A 22,152-nucleotide genomic window follows, 5' to 3' on the forward strand; every position below is an offset into this window, starting at 1 on the left:
TTACAACAGTAAAGGACTGTTTTGGGGTGTAATTGTTTTAAGAGGTGTGGCAACAATCGTACGTGACGTTTTGATATTTAATGTTATGTTAAAATTCTTACTCATGAGGTTGGGATAGACTCTGGTCGGAGTCCTGTGGGTGGCCGAGAAGCACCTGAGGGGGCGTGGCCTGACAGGTGAGCATCCAGTGCACAATGTGGTATGGTCATCTTCAGCAATCTCTGGGTTCACACTGCTGCACACTGCTTTCACACACACACACACACACACATACGAGTGTACACACACATATCCGTATCAAATATTTCTTTTTGCTCTTTAATGATTTTTATAATACAAGAGGATGTTCTCCTGTTGCAAAAGTCAAATTGACGCAGTATTTTATTATGAAAGAATTTACAAAAAGTGCACGCCTTCAAGTGGTATGTTGGAGGTTATGTTTTTCATTTTTATTGTCTTTTGGATTTTATTTTGTTTCTAATTTTTCATTTGTCTCCATTTTGATGAAGTTTTTTTATCTTTTTATTTTATTTTTAATGTTTTTGTAAAGTGTATCCTGATTTTCATCTTGAGGCTCTATGTTTAAAAAAATCCTTTCCTCTTCCTTTTTATTTTGAAGGAATCTACAGGAAATGCTAATGAATTATATTTTGTTAACCTAAGTTTAGTTTCGCTACGTGGCCGCCAGAGTGCGTAAGAGCTGATACATCAACCACTTTGAGATAAACCAGTCATTAATTTTCTTAAATAGTCATTTGTGCGGTTTGTCGTTTTTACTAGAGTATAATCAATGTTTTCTGATGCAATACACAAAATAAAGCATTATGAAGAGCCCCAGCATTGCATGTAAATGTTGTATCCTAACTTTTCAGATTTTTCTAGCAGGTCTTGCATCCATGTTTTGCTGCTGTTTACATAAGAAAATCTAAAAAATAAATGCAAATTAACCAACCAGAATAAACGTCCTGATTAAGAAAATCTGTAAATATGGAACTTTGCTATGACATCATTATCAATTATGCTTTTTTTTAAAGATTGGGACAAAGCGTAAACAGTGACGCCTGGTGGATGGAAGGCGAGCTGCTGCTGGGAGACATCTGTGGGTCAAAATAAAAGGAAAAGCAAGTCTGACAAAGCATTTTTTTATTTGACATGAATCACATCCAATGACAGCGTGACAGTGTTTTTGTCAAGTGTGACATGTTGTTAGAAGTTATCGCACCATTGACTAGTCCAGAACATGTTCGCTGCAGCTCCATGATGCATAGTGAGCAGACGGTTGTTGTTGAGGTATAGAGTGTGAACCACTGACGTCTTTTATTCATTCATGGGAGTGAAAAATCCTGTTTGTATTATTTTGCTCATTGTCACACCTGTACAGTTACATTTTGTGCTTAGAACAACTTTGGACGATTGAAATGTTTCTCACAGCACAAAACACAATAAAAAAGTCAGGTTGCATTGCCTGTGTCCAGTTGCCTGTGGAGAGATTTTGCATCAGATCACTGAGTGGATAAAAAAGTATTTAAGATTTGAACTGAAGCTAAAAACCATGTTAGCACAGTAAAAGATCTACTTTCACACAAAAAGGACTTCGAGGCAGAACCCTTTTTGTGAAAATGCTGAAGGACAAAAATCTGTCTACGGCTTTTTTTATTGAATAGCACCGTCTATTGAAAAGGCTTGAAGGCCAATGAGAAATTATAAAACTTTATTAAAACTCGTTGGAGTGAAACAGTAGCGACAAAGCAATTATCACACAGTTATTCATGAGTGACCAAATTACTGGCTCGCGTACGTGTCCTCAGTGGTCCTTCGATGGGATGCATGCGTGTGTCAGGCTGCTGGGTAATTAAACCAGTGGTTTGCAGAGGCTGTGCAGGTCCAAATGCATCAGGAAAATATCAGTGAAAGCCCAAGATAATATATTAAACCCAAATTCTGGATGGAAAGAGTGGAAATACAGTGGAGGCGACATCAAAAATAAAAGAAAATTAAAAAAGGCTCAATATTTTGGGATTAGTTTAGTACAAAATATAAACCTTGTTGCACCAAAATGCCAAATATCATTAAGCTGAACACACACACACACACACACACACACACACACACACACACACACACACACACACACACACACGTACTCATGTACGTGCACACACACACACACACAGAAAATGATATTGGGAAAGTGCACATTGTTTCTGCCTAAATAACCGGTTCCATGTCTTTTACTTTGAAAATCTGGCATAACTGAACTAATAATACAGAAAGATGCTGTCAAGTATGAAAGATCAGTCAAGTTTTTATCTACAGAGTCCATCTCTATGAACACAGTAACACTAGTAGTACAGTATTTGACCTCTAAAATACATTATACAGACATTTTAACCCTATCTATTGTACTTTTTTCTTTTAAAGGAGGATTTTGCCATTTTTGAGTCACATGTTGCTAAACGGATTGCTTCTATTTTTTCCCCTCTCAGTGTTACATTCAGAAAGAACTGGTTTAAATATCGATCACACTTAAATCAAAGGGAGGCATGACAAAGGTAAAGAGCAGACTTCTCTATGAGGCATGAGGGTGTTTTCTGTTCTACTGGAGTCTGATTTCTGTGGAGGTCCCACAGATGCAATAAGGCAAAGAGACTTTTTTTTAATGAATTGAATATTTTATAACTATAAACATCTAAGGTGAAAGGCACTGACCTGCCTTCTGATGATCTACGTTTACCTAAGCGTCTGTGACGTTACCGGATGCTGTTTTAGACTTAAAACTACACACAGGCTGGAAGCTAGCACCTCTTTTCAGAACATCAGCTTTTTATGTTAAAACTGATTTTTTTAACAGGATTTATAAACATCTCAAACTTTTTTTTTCAGCTGAACCGCTGTTTTTAAAGGGAGGAATGAATAATCTCTGTTATTCCTAATCCCAGTGGCTCTACTGAGCCGCCTTTAAGTCATTTACTATTTTTTTCAAATCACATTTATTACTAAACATGTTAAAATGTCAAATAAAGACTAATGTGGCCATTATTACAGATCTTTAAAAAGCGATGAACATGAGGTTTTTATTTCTGATCGGTGGCCATGAGAGGCACAAACCAGCCTGAACTTTAAGAACTAAGAAATAAAATAGGACTCATTGGCTTGATAGTGTTAGATCTTTGTAAAAGCCTGAAGGTAGACATCAGTTGCACTCCCAATTAACACACACACTTTAACACCAAATATTTTTTAAATCTTGTTCTTAAAATTGGTGCATCAACTTAATAATTACTAGTAACTCTAACTCGGTGAGTCTTTGCACACCCAAAAGAAGGTATCTTTTTTTTGTTTACTATCCAGGTCTTCAGGTTTTTGTTTGTAATGAGCGAATGCTGACACTACGTCTGCCGGCGAATACGGGTGATAGCAAGACGGTGGACTTGCTGGTGGCACTTTTTAATACTGATGTGGACGTTTGCTCTTGTGAAAGCAGCAGACATGGGACCTCCTTTTGAAGTAGGAGAGACACGACGTGGAGCCGGACGTGCAAAGACGTGCAGGCAAAGAGGAAGTTCCAGTGCGCCCTCCTTTGTCTTTGAGAAGAGGAGGTACAAAAAGAAACTAAAAAAAATGGATGGTAAATGAGTCAAAGACATGGAAAATATTTGTCTTAAGGAGCATTCAGAAGTAAAAGCGTCTAACACATGATTTGGATTGTTGTGGAAGAAGAGGGTTCTATCCCCATCCTCTTGGTGAGTGTGGGCTGCAGCAATCCAGCAGGTGGAAGCAAAGAAAGAACTGTTTGAGAGGGAAGCATTTTACGGTTACGGTCCGTGTCCTGTGCTCGCATTCCCGTGTTGCTTGGTCTCTTAAATCTGTGTCTAGGTCAGCACTGGGGTTGCTACTGTTCACTCCCCAGGTCCCTCGTGATTCCTCTGATCCTGGCTCAGTTTTGGGCATCGGTTTCTGAAGGTTGTTCACATGTTGTAAGCCACATAGATGGGGTCTAGTTGGTCCGCCAGGAAGGAGTCTCGCAGGTGCATTCTCTGCTTTTCTCCTCTGGAGTTGATGGGGATCACCCCAGGGTCCACGATAACGACCACTCCCACGATGAGGTGGTGCTCCTCCAGCACCACGTTGGTAACGAGGGGCACCAGGTCTAAGGCCTCCTGCTCCGAGCCGCTGAGCTCCGCCACCACCACCAGCAGGTTGGTCCACGTAAACACAGCACTGATGGGGGAACAGAAAAAGTTCTGTTTGCTGCTGTAAACGGGTCATATTTACAGATGACCTGTGATGTTCAGGTGTAACCACCCTCACCTCTCAGCAATGCTGCGGTGGGCTCGGGACACCGACGTCTCAATGTCGACGGGGTGATACCGTAATCCCCTCAGCTCCAACGTTTCATCCAGAGAGCCCACCACAAATAAGGCATCATGGCGGTCTGTCACAGAAAAATAAATGATTAGGCAGACAGACTAAATAGAAGAGATTACCATCTACTCCATCTGTCTCGCCTCCGCTGGCATCCAGCAGCTCCGTCCTCTTGATGAAGCCCAGGTAGCCCGTCCGAGCCCACAGAGTCAGAGGATCCCCAAAGCTGAGTTTGGTGTTGAAGTGATCCGCCTGCAGGCTCTCCTCCCCATATATGGTGTAGTAGCCACTGGCACAGTGAGGGGAGTTCACCCAGATCTACATACAGACAGAAAGACAGCTTCAGTTTTCTTGTGGAAACACAGAAATAATACACTAAAAATGAATGTATAATTATAAATAAGCCTGGCGCTACTCTTAGCCTGAACTAACTCCAGTTTATGAAAGCGAAGCCACTTGAAGGATGGAACACCAAACCGATCATTTCTGCTGACTCACCTCCCCAAGATGCGAGTCTCCCAGCGGGCCTCTGGTTTCTGGGTTGACTATGATGACCCTGACACCTGGCAGGATCTTGGAAGAAGGAAAAAAGCATTTATGACCCCATAAATAATGTAATTTCCTCTCTGGTTCACTGGCCACTCAGAGCATCATCTAACGGTACTTACAGTGCCCGACTCCATGAGGGGAAGACTCTGAGGTGCTCCTTTTTCCACCAACCTGACCCTGAGGAACACAGAGGAAAGCGTTTAGTGTTTGTTTCCACCAGCAGTGCCACTGTAGCCGCCTCCCTTCCTACCGGTCATGACGCAGGGACTTCATATCAACGTAAACCATGGAGGGATCTGGTCCAGAGGTGCCCTGATGACACAGAGACGTAACTTTAGCTCCTTCAGGAGCACTGGTGGTGTCACGGTGAAACACAGGTGTGCCGGTTTGAAACCCACCTGCAGGCAGATGGCCAGGTTCACCCTGGAGCCGAAGGCCGTGCTGACAGCTCGTAGGGACAGGCCCAGGTCTTTGAAGAGCTTAGAGAAGGACTGAGTGAGGGCGAGACGAGGTCGCTCCTCTGCTATCACCACACAGCTTCGCACGCATGATAGATTCACTCCTCGAGCCTGAAAACACACACGAGTGATGTTGTCAAAAAAAAAAAAAAAACACTAGTTCTTCACTTCCGGAATCACACTGGGTGAAGATTCTGACCTTCAGCATCTCCGTTTGTGTTCCCAGGCCTTTGGTGCAGAGCTCCATGACAGAGTAGGAGCAGAAGGTGTCTCTGATCTTGTACTGACTAAGCGTGCTCAGCCACAGAGGCAGTGAGCTCTCCAGCTCCAGTGGAGGGATAAGGATGGACTGGTGACCTGAGTAAACACTGGAGAGGCACCACAGGACGAAGCCTAGCCCACAGTACGGGTCCAGGCAGATGGCTATTTGGCGTGAGGAGTAGAGCTCACACTGCAGCTTAATGGAGCGGCAAAGAGTGCTGATCGCTGCATGAGACATCTGAAAGAAGTGAAACACTCCTAAGAAAAGCATCAGGAAGGCTTAAAACAACTACAAAAGGAGATTAAAGGGCAGAAATGGGAATAAAAACGAGCTTTAGGAAAAGACTGGCTCAGTTTTTGACGTCAACAGGAAGCAGGAAAAATAAAAATAAAAAGCATATATAAACTTACTATACCAGTTAGAGGTATAGTAAGTTTTAGTTAAGGTTAAGGTTAGGAATAGATCAGCATTGGTTATGGTTAGGGTATGGGTCAGGCATGGTGAAATCACATGCAAAATGATTGGAGGAGCCTCAGTATAATAGAAAGACAGACGTGTATGTGTGTGTGTGTGTGTGTGTGTGTGTGTGTGTGTGTGTGTGTGTGTGTGCGTGCGTGCGTGCGTGCGTGCGTGCGTGCATGTGTGTGTGTAGTGAATGAAAGAGATGAGGGAGGATTTACCTTGACTCCAGTCAGCATGCCTGTGGTGGACACGCTGAAGTCCAGGTAGGCCAGCATCTCAGCTGTGGGAGGTTTGTAGATGTGTGGAGGACGCTTTCTGGGGAGATCATCTGGCAAAGCAGAGAAAAATCATCATTTTATTTCTTATTGTTTGTGGTTTATAGGCATTGGGATCATTTCAAACAACAATGTACATTTCTCAACAGTTTAAAAAGTATTTGATGTCTCAAATTTAAATGGTACAAATATTTCAGAATGTACACTTGGAACTACGAAGTACACCTAGATCTGCGAGAGATTTTCAGAACATTCTCAGAGTTCATTAAAAAATTCAACTGCGTTTTTTAACGGAGTGGGCATGGGAACGAGCTTGCCCACCTTGAGAATAAACATCACAGCTCTGAAGTAGGGTTGTCACGGTAACCGGTGTAGCAGTAAACCCCGGAAAAAAAGTTGACAATAATAATAACCGTCTTGTTTTTAAAAAAATAAATTATCTCGGTGGATTATCGTGGCTGCGGTGTAGGCGCGGTGACCCTTACCAGCCACCGTATCATCTGCTGAAGTTGCCGGCGGCACATGCGCACTTTGTTGTTTACAGCCAAAACTTTCTTGAAGCTAAAGCTGAAATAATGGCCAAAGGAGGAGCCGGCAGCGCTCAGGAGGACATTTATTATCCTTCAAAGAAGACAAAGTGGGAAGTACGGGCATCTTTTGGATATTCTGAAGAATGCCGAGGGACAGTTGATAGAAGACGGACGGCTATCCTGTTTGCAGCACGTGCAGGAAAAGAGTCTGTGAAAGGCAGCAAGGCTTCAAATCTCATGACACATCTGCGTGACCATCACCCACAACTCTACAGTCAACGCAAGGCAAGTTAACTTTAGCATTTTAGCTAAAATGCGTGATCTAAGGATTTGGGTTGAGGGAGAATGCAACGAGTCGCTATATAAAGCAGCCGCAGCGCCGCTACCTGCATATATACCGTGTCGCGGACACCCCCATGTTGAAATGACGCTATGCATTACGGGGCTCCCAGGAGCAGATAAGAGTTGGTCTCTCTCCGAGAATAATTATGAATTTAACAATGATTACTGCCTGATGACATTTTCCCAAATCTGCAAAGCTCACTGGAAGGACACAAACCGAGGTAAATATTTTCCTGATATAGGTTTTATTACTCAAGTAAGGGTAAAAAAAAGTATCTGATTAGAAGGCTACTTGAGTACTGAGTATCATCTGATCTAATATTTTTAAAATGATGACTTCAGACAAAAAATAAGAAGTTATGGGCAAATATTGGTATTTTAAAAACTGAAGGGGAAAAATGTAAACAAATAAACAACATAATTACAAAATAACACATTTTAGACTAAATTTAGACACAAACTGAGGACAATATTGTCCTGATATACAGGATTAATGTAGTTGTCTGAAAATGTTACACGTTTAAAAAAATACCGCGATAATACCGAAAACCATGATGATTTTGGTCACAATAACCGTGAGGTTAAATTTTCACACCGTGACAACCCTAGTCTGAAGTTGATTTCCATCTGTGTTTCACACTTCACATGATCATGAAGCAGACAATCCATGAATCAGGAGATCGTTTTGGGAGGTCGCTATGCCTAAAGCAAGGCGCAAACCAGAAAAAGCTTCTGCTGCTCACACTTCGACAACGAACTGTGAAAGAACGGAAAAGGCTAGAAACAAGCGGATTCTTCCAGCTATAAGAAGTAAATCTATTCTTTCTTTTGGTAGTTTTGGTGTTTACGTGGTCATAGAGCACAATATTCAGTGACTCTTCAAAAAAACAGAAAAAACGCTTAAAATCGCTGGCAGTGAATGAGTCAAAGAGCAGAAAGATATTTAAGTCTGCAGAAATCCTGGTGACAAAAGCAGCACAGGTAGATACCGTTGTGTCACAAGGTCAGCGTTACCCGACTTGGATACAGGTCAGACTTTAGTACCTGTATCAATGATTGTCGGCCATGTTTTGACATTGACACTGGCAGCAGCCTCCCTGGACCTGAGGATTCTCATGAGGGGTTGAGTGGTAAGGATGCAAGCCGCCTTGCTGACCTGTCAAGCACAACAGGAACAAATGTTCATCCAACTCAAACATGAAGTGAAATCTAACGAAGGTCAATCTAAGTTTGGTGTGATCTGGACTCACATCGATGATCATACGGACTGTTGGAAGAGTAGCAGCCAGATTCTGGGGATGAGGTGGCCTGACTGTCACAGGGATGACCCCTGCATAGAGGCATCCGTAGAAGGCAGCGATGAGGTCGATACCTGCAGAGGACAAACATCATAATCATCATAAAAATACTGCGTTTGACACATTCAAAGTGAAGATGTACAGCAATGAACTGCTGAGTCAGTGCGCTCACCTGGAGGGTAAAGCAGCACCACGTTGTCTCCGGTGTTGAGGCCTCCTCTTTCCATGAGTGTGGCTGTGATTTTCTCTGCTCGCTTGTGTAGCTGTGCACAAGTGGCCGTGCACACTGCTATGCCCTGCAGCGAGAACAGTGGAAGTGCAGCTCAACCGACAACAAAACAAACCTCCATTTGTAATTAAGTAAATGCTACACAAATATAAATAATCCAACAGAGTGAACAATGTACCTTAGCATTGAGCAGGACGTATAAAACGTGGTCGGGGTCACTTTGAGCTCTCCACTGCAGAGCTTCAGACAAGAACTGGTGCTGAAAGAGTTAAACAGAATAATTAGATTTGAATGATAAGCAAGCAACCTAATACTTAAATAAAACCATTTTTCTCTATTCTTCTATATTTTTACTTCTAGATTAAGAAAGGTAAGAAAATTGGTATAAAAGTCTGCAGGGATTTCCTTTAGGTAATCATTTAGGTGGTTGTTTATCGTTAGAGCCTGGAAAAATTTGTTTCTTGAACTGTGGTGGGAAAAGTTCCCAAAACACCGGACACAACAGGAGAGGAGATTATAGCCAGCAGACAAAAAGACAAGCGGGCATCGGGGCACAGATAAAAAAATATACACACAAGGCTAAGACCACCATGTTCTTTAGACGCACAAACAACACGGAGCAGCTTTTGTGATGTCATTAAACCCCCTATGTGACACCCACTTTCTCAGTCAGACAAAATGTCGTGCTGTGAGTCAGGCGAGACGCCATGCAGGCCATGCTACACGCGAGAGCGTCACACCGATCGCAGCGAGCAGAGGAGCACACCAATAAATAAAAACAAGTTGTGTGTTGGACCCCTGTGAGAGCACACGGTTGTTTATAATAGCCTGTATTCACACTTGGATCTCTTGTAAATCTGTACTGATATGATGGAGTAAGTGTGTGGAGCCCTGCTGACAAAAGGAGCCAGCCTGGACCTTCGTCCCTGTGGCTAAAGACGCAGAAGCACAGGACTGACAGAAGAAGCAGAAGCAGATCCGGGTAGGGCGGCCGAGCTAGAACCTTACCATCATGGTGGGCCACATACAGAGCTAAAGCCCAACCCGGGTAAAGGCAGAACAACAACAACAGGTGTAAGACATCAGTATCCATTCTCCCAGACAGATTCAGACTCATCTTATATCTGAACACACGTCCATGTTTCAGTTCACTTTGTTCCATCTGTAACCCAAATCTAAATATATTCACATTACTCTTACTCTTGCTGAACGGAGCATATTAAATTTTAATAATTTGCATTTTTCTTTTGGGGAATTTCATAATTAAATCTGTTTAGCTTTATAATGTCAAAATAAAAAATATAACTGTTGTATTTATCTTCTGACTGCTGTTAAAGTCATCTGAGACATGTGGTCCCCATCCTTACAATCATGCTACACTATATATTCATGAACAGCGTGGTTAAAAGCGTGAGGTTCTACCTTTCGAATGGGATCCTGATCCTCCACTACACCCAGCTCCCTGCCCGTTGCCTGGGCGATCCGCTTCCCTGCCACCAGGTTGCCGACCAGCATTGAAGCTGGACCCACGTCCACTGAGAAGATCAGAGACAGGGTGAGGAACCTTCATCAGCAGTGAACAGCGGGCATCACAATACCAACAGTGCTAAATTATAAATAAAAATATATAACTTGTGTAAAGCTGACCTCAACTCCCATCAAAGTAGTCAAGCTGGGCAGCTAAATGATGCTATGCTATTTAGCTGGTGCACATTTATAAATGTAAACAGAAAATGTCAAAATCCATTAATTATCATTTCTGTTCATTTTACGCATAACCGATATCCAGGATGGCTTACCTGGCTGTTTCTGACGAGGCTTGGGCATGTTTGTAACACAGGTGTGTGGACACATCAGGATGTTGCAGGGATGGAGGTTCCCCTCCAAAAAACTCTGCTTGGTTTCACAGATGTGGATGCCCCCTAGCGGTGTCTTTGGGAGGGTGTTGGCTGGGACAAGAGCCAGGCAGTAGAGGCCAACCTGGTGGATGCTGTCGATGGCCTTTACAGGAAGTTAAAGAAATTACTAAATGACCACAAAATTAACGCAAAACAACCAAATTCTTCCTCTTGACAGAAAACGAATTAGTCTGTGAATAGACTTGATCATTAAAAGCATTGATGGAGAGGAGTAAGTGGTCTGATCTGAGCGTCTACTCTATGAGTTACAAGCAGAGTATTAGTGTAAATAAAGTGATTTAAGCAGATGAAAGAAGTACCTGTAGTACTCGACTCATCCACTGGAAGCTGTCTTCTTCACTGGCATCAGGCCTCTGTTCTGCTACGATCACGATCCTCTCATCGTAAAACACCGTCACGGAGAAAACAGCAATCCTGCACACGACCACAAAAATATATCACACATAAACACACCACAGCTGTAGATTTACACACTGAAACAAGCAGGTAACAGTTGTGTCTACGCATTATTTCTTAAATGTATCCATGTACTCATATGAGAAATATGAAAGCTATCCCTCAGGCGGCTCAGAGACCAGGAAGTGTCATACCTCCCCCTGTAAACAGTTTTGACAGGCTCCACAGCCAGCGCAGTCGCCACCAGGTCGTCAGCATTGTGGCGCCGCCCGCTCACCATCAGGAGTCCCTCAATCTTCCCCACAACAAACACAAGACTCCCCTGTAGGGCAAAGCGCTTCGGTTTTAATATGTTTGATAAAAAGAAAGATTTAAAATATATGAACCATTTAAAGGCTACAATGTAGGTGTTTTCTTTCCAGGGTATCTGCAGGTTTAAGGGAGCCAGATTTAAGACTTTTTAAGACCTTTTTTAAGGCCACTTTGACCAAATTTAAGCTATTTTTAAAATTAAATTTAAACCATAATTTCCAGCTATTGCCAGGAACCGGTGTTAACCACGTCGCGAACGTGGGATTAGCCATCCAGTTACCATTAAACTTGCACTTCCCCATGGCGCAAGCTCCCACTAGCTTAACCAGCTAATGTGCTCATCTAAAATAGCCCCCTTTCACAACCAACTGAACGTGTACGGTTCCGCTTACGCCAACATCATACACACAAAAAATGCTAAACACTAACTAGTAATTAACAAAAATTTGACAAAAATAAAAGAATCTTGTTTATTGGGTCTTTGGTAATTTAAGACCTTTGGAAACTGTCTTTAAGGATTATTTGTCATTTTTAAGGATTTTTAAGGCCTTAAATTTGGAAAAGCAAATTTAAGACTTTTTAAGACTTTTTAAGGACCCGCGGATACCCTGCTTTCAAATTCAAATTTATTCTATAATACGACTGTTTGAAAACTGAGGATTAACTGAGGGGAAAATGTCTCTAAACAAAATGATTACTATAACTCCATCAGCTGGTGTAGGTTTTAAACCACAGAGCTATTTAAAAGCTAAAAAATAAATTTCACACACCTGCTTTACTTCTGAAACATTTAAAAGTGTTCCTTACCGGTCCCACAAATCCAAGCAAACCGGTCCGACTGAAGGGAATCTCTCCGATAGGAGCTCCAGCCTGGTTCACGGGGATCACCTAAAGTAACAATTAGCAGAAAACACAAAGACAGAACTTAAAGAGTAAAAATCATCCACTCAGAACAATGAAAAGAACCAGAGACAGATTATTGTGATGCTTTCTTGTTCAGATATTACAGAATAAAAATGATGTTTGGAGCCGATTCCAGTGGACACATCCGTCTCACACAACCCCTTCAGCAGTTTCAGGACAACACTTTTATCTGTTCCACTAATTAAAAACCCTTGTCTGACAAACCTCAAATGTGTTCTTGGTGACACCAGGAAGGCCGTAGTACATGGTGCCTCCAGCTCGAGAGTTGATCACGATCTCTCCGATCTCATCCGTCTTGCACAGCTGCGGAGGTCCGTCCGGCTTCACGATGCACATCAGTGCTGTGAAATTAGGTCACAACATTAACATCCACTCTCCCTCTATAAAAACAAGAATGTTCAACAAAGATGGTGGCTACCGCCTTCCTGAGAGGCTAAATGAAGCAGCTGCAGAGGCTTACCTCCAGGCATAATGTGGCCCACATCCTGTACAGTCAGAGCAGAGTTCTTGTCCTCTGTGTTGACCCTAATGACCCCATGGCTCAGGCCGCCCATAGACAGGATGGCCCTGGCTGGGAGAGGAGCTCCACGAGCACCAGGCCTACAGACAAGGCACAAAGTCACACATGTTCATACAACATGTGTTCATACAGCAATGAATGAGTTTAAGTGATTTGGCTTACAAATTCAAACTAATTTAATTAAAATCAGCCACAAAATCTAAGGGTCACCATAACCCTCTTTCTTACTCAATCTGGACATCAGTACTAACATTTGGGGAAATATTTCCCCCCTACACTTTACAAGTTAAAGTTAAAGTCCCACTAGTTGTCACACACAGTATAGTGTGTGAAATTTGTTCTCCACATTCGACCCATCGCCGTGTGGAGTGGTGAGCTGCAGACACAGTCGCGCTCGGGAACCATTTGGTGGTTTATCCCCCCAATCCATCCCCATAATGCTGAGTGTCAAGCGAGGAGGCATTGGGTCCCATTATTTTCAAAGTCTTTGGTATGACCTGACCAGGATTTGAACCCCAATCTCCCAGTCCCAGGGCAGACATTCATACCATTAGGCCACTGAGCTGGTCACTTTAAACCTGCTATAGTTAATGTGACTTGTTATGATGTCTGCAGGTAAAATTGAACCAGCTTTAGAGTCAGGGTGCTTCTCCCTACCGGCGTATGGCCACAGTCAGAGCCTCAGGAGAAGTGGCACATGGACAAATGACCTCAGGCCTCAGACCGTGAGACTGGAACACATTCAGGAAGGCATCGCATGATGACACTGACCCTGAGAGTCAACAACAAATAAAGCAAACATTAAAAATACCATACACACTATAAAATGTGTCATAAAGGCTTGTGGATGAGACGTTACTCACATGGGTTGGCTCCATCAGCCACTATAAGCATACGTATCGAAGACAAGTTGACGTCTTTCTGATCCTTGTGGGCCATCATGGCCCAGTGGAGGTCACGACACTTCACCAAGGCCACACGTGCTGTAAGACGAGAGGTTATTGACACCGATCGGCCAGGTAAAGTTAACACTGCTTATCTTGTTAAAATGTAAATTTCTCCTGGGAACTTTGTCTGAACCTTTATGGATGTGAACCCTCTGCACCCAGGACATGGGACAAGCTTTCATGACAGCATACGGTACAGTGATGGTGTGAATTCTGTTCATGACACTCTGCCAGACAAAAAAAAAAAAAACACATCAGTTTCATGATGAGTCACACCCTGATTAGAATAAACCAAGTGTTACATCCAGTCTTACTGTTAAAACGCCGTGCCATAAGCCCATGTCCTTCTTGCAGTCCAACACGTTGACCAGCGTCTCTCCTAAAAAGTAATTTTTAGACTTCAGGTTCTTACAGTTTTGAACAGAAAAGCACAATAAATAGATAAACTTCAGACCTTCACAGTAGTTGCACGCCTGAGTCAGGGCCTGACAGTGGGTCAGCATGGAGATTTTGGAAACAGCAACTCCCATCACAGTTCCCTCTTTACTTGCTTTATACTTTAAATTCAATAACAAAAAATACACACAAATAATCAAAAATATTCTAACCCCGGCTTTTCACGGGAGCCGTCAGCAGCACGTTACTGCAGCAGCACGTTACTGCAGCAGCACGTCATAGCTGCTGATAGGAACCGCTGTGGTCAACAGAACCTTTTCCACTGGAGCCGTCAGCAGCGCGAGTCGGCCGCGTCTCAGGAGCAGCATGTCGCAGCCTTTACGCGCCGGTTCTATTTTCTACGCGCGACGCCTCTGAAACAGGTCAAGTTCGACATTTTTGGGGAAGGAAAGACAGGAAATCGGACGCGGAAATGGAGAGAAGCTACAGAGGTTTTCAGAATAAAGAACGTGCTGCCTTCCGGTTGCTTTACTTTAAAAAAGGTTACTAACTGTGCGTCCCCGTGAGAAGTTATCACCTAGCTAGCGGTCTCCTTTGTTTTTCAGGTCCGTATTGGCGATTATAAAACGGACAGAACATAAAACACAAACCATGTTGTAGTTTTCTCCTGCTTGTTGTTGTGTTTACTGACGAAGTCACCCGTGTGACTTCGTGCTCTGTCGGTGACAGCTGCTCCCCTGCTGCTTCGCGTCTCGTGGGAAGGGCCAAGCAGCAGCTTACGCGAGCAAGACGTGCTGCTGCAGTAAAGTGCTGCTGACGGCTCCCGTGGAAACCCGGGGTAAGTGTCACTAGACATTGTTTGATAAGAAAATTAAAGATAATAGAATAATCAAGGTCAAAGTTTAAGTGTACCTCTATGTAGGCAGTGTCCGTGTTGGCAGTGGGGATGTGAGGTTGCCAGTCTTTGGATGGTTTGGTCAGGTATTTGGTGTCCGTCACCACCCATTTCATCCTCGGCCATCCTGGAGAGCAGAGTTGCAACAATATAAACAACAATATTCATAATGACACACAGAAATGAAAGTATGTTTGGTTAAGATGATTTAATTATTAACAGCCCTTATTTCAACCCTTTTCCTATCGTCAAATATAAAGAACCACACATCTACCAATCACGTTGGATATATTGTGAAATCTATGATAACTTAAAAACATAAACTTCTGATGAACTGGCAGGACAGGAAAAGGCACTTCAGTTCTGCTGACCTTTGAACTGGACAATTTCTCCATTTGGAGTCTTGGGTAAGCCTTTGAGGCAAACCTCGCTGGTTAGAGCCAAACTCACACCACAGCTGCCCAACAGGAAGCCAATCTGCTGGCTGCCTGCATCCTATGGAAAGAGAAAATGTTAAAGAAACAGATATCAGTAGAGATAATAGTTTACAAAACTGTTCCACTACAGGAAACTCAGTTAAAAGGAACATAAACTTTCACAAAGAGCTACAAAATTCAAAAAAGCTTAAATGAATTTGGTTTATTTTCTCTGACCTAATGTGATCTTTGATTGGACGCAAACAAAAGTACGGCTGTTTAATCTAACAGGAGCATATTTAAAGACCACGGAGGAGTTTACCTGACGAGACAGCGGCACCTCGATGGGAACAGGAATGACCTCAGCTAACAGGCAGCCATAGAAGGCCACCCAGAACATTCCAGGGTCACTGTTCGGATACACCAGTGCCACCTGAAAGGCAGATAAAAAATCTGACTGACTTGATTCTGTTTTTAAAACTTAGAAGTATCTAATAAAACTCTTACTCGATCTCCAGGCTGCAGGACGGGCTCAGTCTTGGTGCCCAGTTTGTTAAGTAACGTATAGGCTAGCTTCAGACTGCGACTCCATAGCTTTCCTGAGGAGGGATAAACATTTTATTTTTTAAATCCTTTTTATAATCGTTACATTTTGTAATTTGTCATATAATCAGTCACTTCCCTGTACCACTGTAGCTTCAAACAGGATAAAACACACTGATGTCTGTGCTCACCATAAGTGAGTGTGTAGAGGGGTTTGCCAGTGATGTCCAACGCAGTGAGGGCGGGGCTCTTGGCCTGGGAAGCCCCCCAGCGGGCGAGGGCAGCCTGCAAGGCTGGAGGCCAGTTACTGACCACCCCCAGAGGCTCCCCTTTCACTGGGATGATCTGGCGCCCCTCGGGCTTTGGGGTGTTAGGATCCGGCTGGGGAACTAGACAGAAAAAAGGTTTAAAGAAGAGGGAAAAAAAATAGATGAATAGACGGCAGCAAAAAAAGCTGTACAACCAGATGCAAACAATGTGATTCACCCTCTACAATCTCCTCAGAGTCATCGAGGAAGAATTCGCTGAGTGGTGGTCTTTTGGGCCGTTTAAGTGTGTTCAACAGCTGCTGGATCTTAGTGGACACGCGGCTGCTGACAGGAACACCTGGACAAACGTCAAAACGGTTTACAAACGTGTGCAAACCAACAAAACGGACACACATGCAGTACAGTCTGAACACTTATCTACTTTTATCAGACACTCTCGCGCAGGCAGAATGCTACGCACTAGCACAGTCAGGATCATGGTCAGAATCAGAGTCAGCAGCAGGAAAGATTTGAAAGGGAAATTTGTACGAAAGGATACACAAACTGGACAATATTTAGGAAACAATAATCAATTACAGGAAGTTGTCTACTTCTAAACCTAGGACACGAGACAAACATAAAAAGATAGGCTGGAAAGCAAGATGGTTTTGGGCTTCTTCAGCATCCCTCACCCTTCCCAAGGGTCGACTTTTATTACCTTTTCTTTTTCCTTTTTTAAATCAAAGGCAAGACAGGGGACAGGATTAACGGACCCAAAAGAAAGAAAACAAAATACGTCATTAGCAGCCTTCACCACACTCTCACATGACGATGATGTTGCTGGTGAGTTTTAGCTCACCCATTTTTACTGATTTTAGAGAACAGGTCATTCAGCTACCATCATTAAACCACGTATGATTCAACCTCACAGTGCAAATAAATCACATGACAGAGACCCAGGTACCTCCAGTTTTAGCATCTAGAGATATTTATCACGACTTGTGTGAGTACCGTCAGCAGTGTCCAGCATGCTGGAACGGCTCTGCCCTCGACTCATGCCCCTGACCGCTGGCGGGAGGTCCAATCTGGATCCTCTCTCCTGTGGAGTGGACGATGTCACATCTGGGGGGACACTGTTTTCTGTTGAACATGAAAAAATAAACATAATCAAGGACAAAAAGAATCTCACAGGAATTTCATCAGCCAGCAGTAAAGCTAGTTCTCCGTCAATAGCTTACCTATCCGTGTGTGGGCTAGCACGTCGGCTAACACGGAGACACCGGGCTGAGGCTGGGGCTGACTCTTAGGCTCTCCATGGGAGAGCGTGGAGGAAGCAGACGAGGATGTGGAAGAGCTTTGGACAGAACGATTGATCCAGTAGTCGGGGCTCTGCAGGGTCTGAGCGAGCACTGCACTGAGAGCTGCTTTTCTACGCAGTGAGCCTTCATCCTCTGATGCAGAGGACGTGTCTGAAATCAACAAAGAAAAGCCACCATATAAAGGCGACACTTAGTCCTCTACTGTTGACACACTTCATTCAAAAGTATTTGGTTTTAAACTGGCCCGAGGATTTCACCTGGGGGAGTGCAGGTGTCGGCAGGGGACTGAACAAAGGCTGAGCGTCTCTTGGTGGGCATGGGCAGCGCCATCTTCTCTTCTTTATGTTTAGCTAATGCTGCTTGTACGGCTTCTGTGTGGATGTCTAAAGAAAATGCAGGAACCGAATTAGACAATCCAGAAGGAAACAATAAAGTTGTTTACTCAAAGGCTTTTTCAGGTTAGTTGTGTTTGGTTGTGTACCTGATCTGTAGCGCTCATCCCTGGCCCCTCCACTGCGGTGTGCACGATGGTGTCTGGAGGCCGAAGAGGTGGAAGGGGCTGGGGCCTCGGGACTTGGACTGGGGTCGGCACTGTGGCTTGGGGAAAGCTGTACATCTGGCAGAGCAAGGCTCGCATCTTCAGTAGAAAGGCAGACATGTGCAAAGTAAATATGGTTACATATTAAAACTTATAGCTACGCTTTATGAAATATGGAGCTAACTAGCGTTATATCTTTGCTGACCTGAATTTGACTCACATGATATAAAACAAAAGTAAGACAATATATTTTTTGTCAATTGTCCTTTTCTTCCAGATGGTAAAAGCTCCCCCTCCATGCAGATCTCACTGAGGGATAACGACGAGCAGAAACCTCTCATTTGAACTAAGAAAGCATCTTGTTGTCTGCTTTGATGCTCAAGCCAACAGAGTTATGAAACAACACATAGTAAAACCCAAAAACCATGTAAGCTTCAAAAAGTAAAGGATTCGACATTAGATCCAGAACCAGAGGTTTTTCGTTGCCTTCGGGTAAGAACAATCTAGGAGAATAATGCTACAGCACAGGCAGATTCAGATCAAGGCCAAACTAAAAGAAAACAGAGCTTATTGCTGATATTTGGACGTCACTTAGCTAACATTGACACATATAGAATCATTATTTTCACCTTAAATTCGGTGTGGAGTCATTCTTTCTGAGGAAATGACACACTTGTGCACAGAGGAAAAAAATCTGCAGCTCCTAAAATGTACTGGGGTGAATGACTCAAAGTAATATGGAGAAACTCTAAACTGACCGACTAAAAAATACTAAGATTTACCTAAAATGACGACAGTAAGGTTACTGGAGAAGGTATTCATTTTTTACACAAATGCAATTCCAATCTTGACCACTAGAGCGCCACAGAAAACCAGAAACTGTCCTTTAACTCGGTGACAAGAGGCTTTCACAATATGAGTTCGCTTTATTAAACCTGCAAAATAAGATGCATACTTCTAATTTAATACAATTTAGAGGCATAAAAACTAATCAGACAGAAAGAGTCTTCTGTTTGATGACTTGATCAACTCAATAGTTAAGAAGAATTAAAAACAAACAACACATAGAAGGAAGGGTGCTTCAGAAGCTGAAAGGAGAGCTAGTCTTACTTGGCAAATGAGGGATGTAGGAGGCAAGCAGCTTGGCTCTCTTCTTCTCGTAGCCCTTCTGGGTGATGTCACCTAGGAGGAGGACAGCAACATCACACCATCATGTTAGTCATTATTACCACGCAAACACCAGACAACTGTGCACACAGGGTACTTTTCTGACTGACACACAGACACGTAGCTTCTGCTTTAGTCGATACACACGCAGCAGTTGAGTCATATTAATAATAATCATTTTTTAAGCAAATCTTCTTAACTCCACGTGTTGCCAACTGAGTCTAATTAATGAGATAAGGCATTTGTGAGGCTCCACATTAGCTTGAGTGAACAAACATGATTATAAAATCATCTCTTCCTTCTGGCTATGAAACCCTAATATGATTCTAGCAGCTAAGCTGGGAATGATGATAAAACAGACGGCTTTGGAAACAGCTGGAATAGTACAAAGCAAAAAATAAAAAGCGACATAAACAAGTTTCACATTGTGATCTGACGCCTATTTCCTCCCCCCCTCCCCCCACCCCCCCCTTCACCGTTTGGCCTTGGACTGGCAGGATTCTCACCAATAGCAGAAAGGCGCAGGGACAAGACAAAGTCTAGCTCTCTGAGACCCCAAAACATGCATTGTGCTTGTACAATCAAGGCGGGCGCGCACACACACACACACACACACACACACACACACACACAGTCCTAATGCACAGGTATTCCTCCTTTTGTGTCCAGTAATAGTAAAGAACGCTGCGTCGGTCAAGAATCGTGAGCCAAAAGGCTGCTCAGTCTCAATCAACAGACACCTACCCGTGACAAGTAGAGCCTCATCAGACTTACTGGGTGCCTGAAGGTTCAAAAAGTGTGCGAAAGTGGTTGATGAGCACATGATGAGAGAAACAGGCAGCAGAAAGAGAAAACTGCAATGGCCAGATATCCCTCTCAAAAGCCTTTTCACACATTTGTGACCATCCACTGGAGTCCAAGACCTGCATGAATAAACAACTCATCAACAAAGGAAGCTAACCTTGAATGGAGGAAGCAGATTTCAAGTAAGACACGCTTTCCAGGCAAAAACCTCTTTGAGGTTTCACAACTCTGGAATGGTGAGGAATAGAGGAAGAGGGAGGAACAACGTGACGTCAGACCGTTTTTGTGTGAGAGGGAATGTGCAATTCAGTGCTTTGTCATTGTCTGGGTGTAAAAAAAAAAAGTCAAAACGAGGAGGCCAGAGCTCAGCTCTGAGTTTACACCTGGGTACACACAGTAATGAGAATATACAAAAAAAACTAAAGCTAAACTGTGTTGCTCTTTCTGTTTTTAGTTCATCTGTTTGTTGATGTTGATGAAAACACTAACGGACAGGAATGAAACGCAAAGCAATCAGCAGCAAGTTGATTGCAGTGGATCGGAGCATTGCTGCTGTCAGACACTAGGTTAAGCCAAGTGCAGTTCTGCAGCTCACGCAGCACTGTCAGGGTGTGTGTGTGTGTGTGTATGTGTGTGTGTGTGTGTGTGGGGGGGGGGGGGGGGGGCATTAACACAGACAGAAGAGTGTCTTTGTTGGGCACAACAACAGGCACCAATTGGCACAACCACACTGGCTCTGGAGCCGACAGCAAGCACAAAGGAACAGAATGACTCTGGGCTGAAAGACTGACTGCAACAGCTGATTCAAAACAGACGAAAAGCTGCATGTTTTAAGAGTAAGAATGTGGTGATTTGAGTGAGAGCACGAGCATAACAGTACAGTAACTGTGCGTGTGTGTAATCTGAGGTCAGGGGACAGGATATGAGGATTACTCCACCCTGTGTGTGCGCTGCCAAAACCGTCTCCCTGGGTCTGTCTACAGAAAGAGGAATGTGCTGATTGGAAAACACCATGCTAACAGAGATGGCCAACTGGCCTAGAGAGCCAGTTCATTAGCCAAACAACCACATGGGGTCCATGAAACCAGTGTACCTGGGTAAGTGTGCACAGCTGGTGCAGGTTAAGAGGAGGGAATGCTGAGGCAGCTCTTTGACAGATATGTGTCAGTGTGTCAAATCAAAACTGGGTTGGTGTCCAGGTGCATGCCTGACCTGAAGAACGTTAGAGGGTGGGTCAATTGTGTCACAATTCCATTAAAAACAAACTATTACTGTCATTAATCTACACAGACATGAAAATGTAAAACCTATAGTGTTCAGCAGACCCAGTACATGTGTTGTTGCCTGAGCTCAAGCTGGCAGGAACCTTCTGACTTCACATTTTAATTGCTGCTGTAGACCTTTGACCTCAAGCCAAGCCAGAAAGAGGTCTGACCTTCTGACATCTCCCTTCACACGCACAGCTGAGTGTAGAGGGTTACAGATGGGATAAACACACACTCATGCAAACATCGATCCCAGTTACAAATACGGAGAGGTGAAACATATTCGAGGATGAAAGCTTTTTACAGTCCCAGTCAAGCTCACAGGCATTACTAGCCACTTTTAATCAGCACTGGCATTTCTCCAGTGTGATCCGGCACACTGGAGCCTTTTGTGTTTGTACAGCTCAAGTGCATTTCTTCTGTGAGCCATTCGTCTCCCTGTGCACCAGTAAACCACCCACAAGTCAGCAGCATGATGCAATCAAATTAAAATAATAAAGAAAACTGAAGTGATCTGATGTAGCAGGATAAAGTAAATTAGTCAAATGAGTGAAAGTTGTGGGCTTTTTACCCTCATGTATATATCTGCAATAAGTTCAAAACACTATTAATGTAAATACTACAGGGGGGGGGGGGGGGGGTCCTGACTGATGTCTGAGCTTATGAACCAAACTACAGTTCAGACTACCCACCCATTTCAGAGTCCTTGGAGGAGGTGCTGGAGAGCGCCCCTTCTGGTGACTCCCTCATTCTGCTAGAGGTCTTTAAAGCTC

At 43.5% G+C, this 22,152-nt stretch overlaps 1 protein-coding gene across 3 annotated transcripts in view; it reads right to left on the bottom strand.

Moving 5' to 3' along the window:
* Positions 1-3,751: 3,751 nt before the first annotated feature.
* dip2ba (disco-interacting protein 2 homolog Ba) overlaps positions 3,752-22,152 on the bottom strand; it is a 36,815-nt gene continuing 18,414 nt past the window's right edge. Inside the window, exons 1-38 of one of the 3 annotated variants that reach the window (XM_054745887.2) lie at positions 20,085-20,253; positions 19,254-19,325; positions 18,087-18,242; positions 17,863-17,988; positions 17,525-17,755; positions 17,298-17,426; positions 16,525-16,644; positions 16,230-16,427; positions 16,003-16,094; positions 15,818-15,928; positions 15,451-15,574; positions 15,097-15,206; positions 14,243-14,345; positions 14,103-14,167; positions 13,922-14,015; positions 13,705-13,824; positions 13,499-13,613; positions 12,782-12,921; positions 12,526-12,662; positions 12,205-12,285; positions 11,280-11,407; positions 10,989-11,103; positions 10,570-10,771; positions 10,193-10,305; positions 9,779-9,802; positions 8,949-9,029; positions 8,714-8,837; positions 8,494-8,615; positions 8,288-8,399; positions 6,315-6,424; positions 5,572-5,871; positions 5,313-5,483; positions 5,165-5,226; positions 5,034-5,091; positions 4,864-4,938; positions 4,509-4,683; positions 4,312-4,435; positions 3,752-4,221 (exon numbers count right to left, since the gene is read on the bottom strand). In XM_054745887.2, coding sequence (XP_054601862.1) covers positions 3,969-4,221; positions 4,312-4,435; positions 4,509-4,683; positions 4,864-4,938; positions 5,034-5,091; positions 5,165-5,226; positions 5,313-5,483; positions 5,572-5,871; positions 6,315-6,424; positions 8,288-8,399; positions 8,494-8,615; positions 8,714-8,837; positions 8,949-9,029; positions 9,779-9,802; positions 10,193-10,305; positions 10,570-10,771; positions 10,989-11,103; positions 11,280-11,407; positions 12,205-12,285; positions 12,526-12,662; positions 12,782-12,921; positions 13,499-13,613; positions 13,705-13,824; positions 13,922-14,015; positions 14,103-14,167; positions 14,243-14,345; positions 15,097-15,206; positions 15,451-15,574; positions 15,818-15,928; positions 16,003-16,094; positions 16,230-16,427; positions 16,525-16,644; positions 17,298-17,426; positions 17,525-17,755; positions 17,863-17,988; positions 18,087-18,242; positions 19,254-19,325; positions 20,085-20,133 — 4,722 coding nt within the window. In that variant the 5' untranslated portion in view covers positions 20,134-20,253 and the 3' untranslated portion in view covers positions 3,752-3,968. Of the gene's footprint in view, positions 4,222-4,311; positions 4,436-4,508; positions 4,684-4,863; positions 4,939-5,033; positions 5,092-5,164; positions 5,227-5,312; positions 5,484-5,571; positions 5,872-6,314; positions 6,425-8,287; positions 8,400-8,493; positions 8,616-8,713; positions 8,838-8,948; positions 9,030-9,778; positions 9,803-10,192; positions 10,306-10,569; positions 10,772-10,988; positions 11,104-11,279; positions 11,408-12,204; positions 12,286-12,525; positions 12,663-12,781; positions 12,922-13,498; positions 13,614-13,704; positions 13,825-13,921; positions 14,016-14,102; positions 14,168-14,242; positions 14,346-15,096; positions 15,207-15,450; positions 15,575-15,817; positions 15,929-16,002; positions 16,095-16,229; positions 16,428-16,524; positions 16,645-17,297; positions 17,427-17,524; positions 17,756-17,862; positions 17,989-18,086; positions 18,243-19,253; positions 19,326-20,084; positions 20,254-22,152 lie in introns of those variants that run through there. The other 2 variants (XM_015967790.3, XM_015967792.3) reach the window with 2 other exon arrangements.

This window comes from Nothobranchius furzeri, chromosome 15 (genome assembly GCF_043380555.1).
Source record: "Nothobranchius furzeri strain GRZ-AD chromosome 15, NfurGRZ-RIMD1, whole genome shotgun sequence".
Classification (NCBI taxonomy): Eukaryota; Metazoa; Chordata; class Actinopteri; order Cyprinodontiformes; family Nothobranchiidae; genus Nothobranchius; species Nothobranchius furzeri.